Source organism: Chiloscyllium plagiosum, unplaced genomic scaffold (genome assembly GCF_004010195.1).
Source record: "Chiloscyllium plagiosum isolate BGI_BamShark_2017 unplaced genomic scaffold, ASM401019v2 scaf_90143, whole genome shotgun sequence".
NCBI classification, from domain to species: Eukaryota; Metazoa; Chordata; class Chondrichthyes; order Orectolobiformes; family Hemiscylliidae; genus Chiloscyllium; species Chiloscyllium plagiosum.
Window position 1 is genome coordinate 1 of NW_025199042.1, and position 1,885 is coordinate 1,885.

At 59.3% G+C, this 1,885-nt stretch overlaps 1 protein-coding gene across 1 annotated transcript in view; it reads left to right on the forward strand.

Moving 5' to 3' along the window:
• Nucleotides 1-21: 21 nt before the first annotated feature.
• Nucleotides 22-1,885, forward strand: part of psmc4 (proteasome 26S subunit, ATPase 4) — a gene marked incomplete at both ends in the record, with an annotated part of 5,842 nt that continues 3,978 nt past the window's right edge. The window contains 2 exons of the mRNA XM_043684860.1: nt 22-214; nt 1,061-1,207. Coding sequence (XP_043540795.1) covers nt 22-214; nt 1,061-1,207 — 340 coding nt within the window. The remainder of the gene's footprint in view (nt 215-1,060; nt 1,208-1,885) is intronic.

Here is a 1,885-nt window from a genome sequence, read left to right on the forward strand (position 1 = left end):
CTGACCCTGGGTGTGGTTTCTCTGCAGAAGCTGCAGCAGGAGCTGGAATTCCTCGAGGTGCAGGAGGAGTACATCAAGGATGAACAGAAGAACTTGAAGAAGGAGTTCCTGCACGCCCAGGAGGAGGTGAAGCGTATCCAGAGTATCCCCCTGGTCATCGGGCAGTTCCTGGAGGCCGTCGATCAGAACACTGCCATTGTGGGCTCCACCACCGGTAACTGTGGCCGTCACCGCGAGACCGAGAGGGAGGACAGGCTGGTAATCTCCCGCTGCCTGTCCCCCTTGGCGTGCTGGCATCCCTGTGTCCCACTCCGACAGGAATGGGATAGCCAGTGCTCCCCACTGTGCCTCCCCCAGCTGCCAGCTTCTCTCCCACTTCCCTGGCTGCTGTGCCAGAGCATCTCCGCCTGCTCTGGGGATTGACCGGAACAGATCCCGGAGTTTCCCCTCCACCGTTCAGCCCATCGTCCCTATCCATTCCCCAGTGCCCAGTCTGTCCCTCCTTCAGGAAGGAGACTGGAACCAGACGTGGTGCTCCAGGGGCGCTCTCCGCAATCCCCCTCCTCCCAGACAGTTGGGGCTTGGCATTCCCACATTTTTACCCCCATTCCCACACAGTGATGGCTGTTCCCTTCCCGATCCCTGCCACTCTGCGCGTGCGTGCTGGTTGCGATCCATGGGCCGGGTCTCCCAGATCCCTCTGCTCCTGTCGCGTGCTCTGTCTCCATCTCAATTCTCAGTAGCTTTTTGCCCCCCCTCCTGGTTCTACGTTCTGCTCCATTGGCTGAGGTTTTGCCCCGAATCCTGTCACCCGCTCAGTATTCCTGCCTTCCCCCCACTCCCCACAGGGGTTTGCTGTCCTGTTTATCTGTGTCCCAGCGTCCCTCCAACACAGACTGTCCTTACACCCGTCTCCCCGATCAGGGAGCCAGTCCTGATCCCCGGGAGAGGTTTAAAACCCTGACAGTGAGCCGTCTCTCGCGTTCCTGTGCTGGTTACAGCCAGTGAGTTTACCCGAACGCTAACCCTCTGTGCTTGTGTGTGCCTCTCCCCTCCCCAGGCTCCAATTACTACGTGCGGATTTTGAGCACCATTGACCGGGAGTTGCTGAAACCGAACGCGTCAGTAGCTCTGCACAAACACAGCAACGCCCTGGTCGATGTGCTGCCCCCAGAGGCTGACAGCAGCATCATGATGCTGACCTCAGGTAGCTGCTCCCACTAACGTCACATCAGGGACACAGCGAGAGGGAGAGTGTGGGACAGAGGGAGAGCGGACAGAGCGTGTGTATGGGGAGAGTGAGGGAGGGACAGGGGACTGTGTGTGTGTGTGTGTGTGTGTGTAGAGGGAGAGTGAGACAGGGGACAGAGCGTGTGTGTGTAGGGGGAGAGTGAGGGAGAGACAGGGGACTGTGTGTGTGTATGGGGAGAGTGAGGGAGGGACAGGGGACTGTGTGTGTGTGTGTGTGTAGGGGGAGAGTGAGGGAGGGACAGGGGACAGAGCGTGTGTGTGTAGGGGGAGAGTGAGGGAGAGACAGGGGACTGTGTGTGTGTATGGGGAGAGTGAGGGAGGGACAGGGGACTGTGTGTGTGTGTGTGTGTAGGGGGAGAGTGAGGGAGGGACAGGGGACAGAGCGTGTGTGTGTAGGGGGAGAGTGAGGGAGAGACAGGGGACTGTGTGTGTGTATGGGGAGAGTGAGGGAGGGACAGGGGACTGTGTGTGTGTGTGTGTGTGTGTGTAGAGGGAGAGTGAGGGAGAGACGGGACTGTGTGTGTGTGTATGGGGAGAGTGAGGGAGAGACAGGGGACTGTGTGTGTGTATGGGGAGAGTGAGGGAGGGACAGGGACAGAGAGCTTGTGTGTGTAGAGGGAGAGTGAGGGAGAGA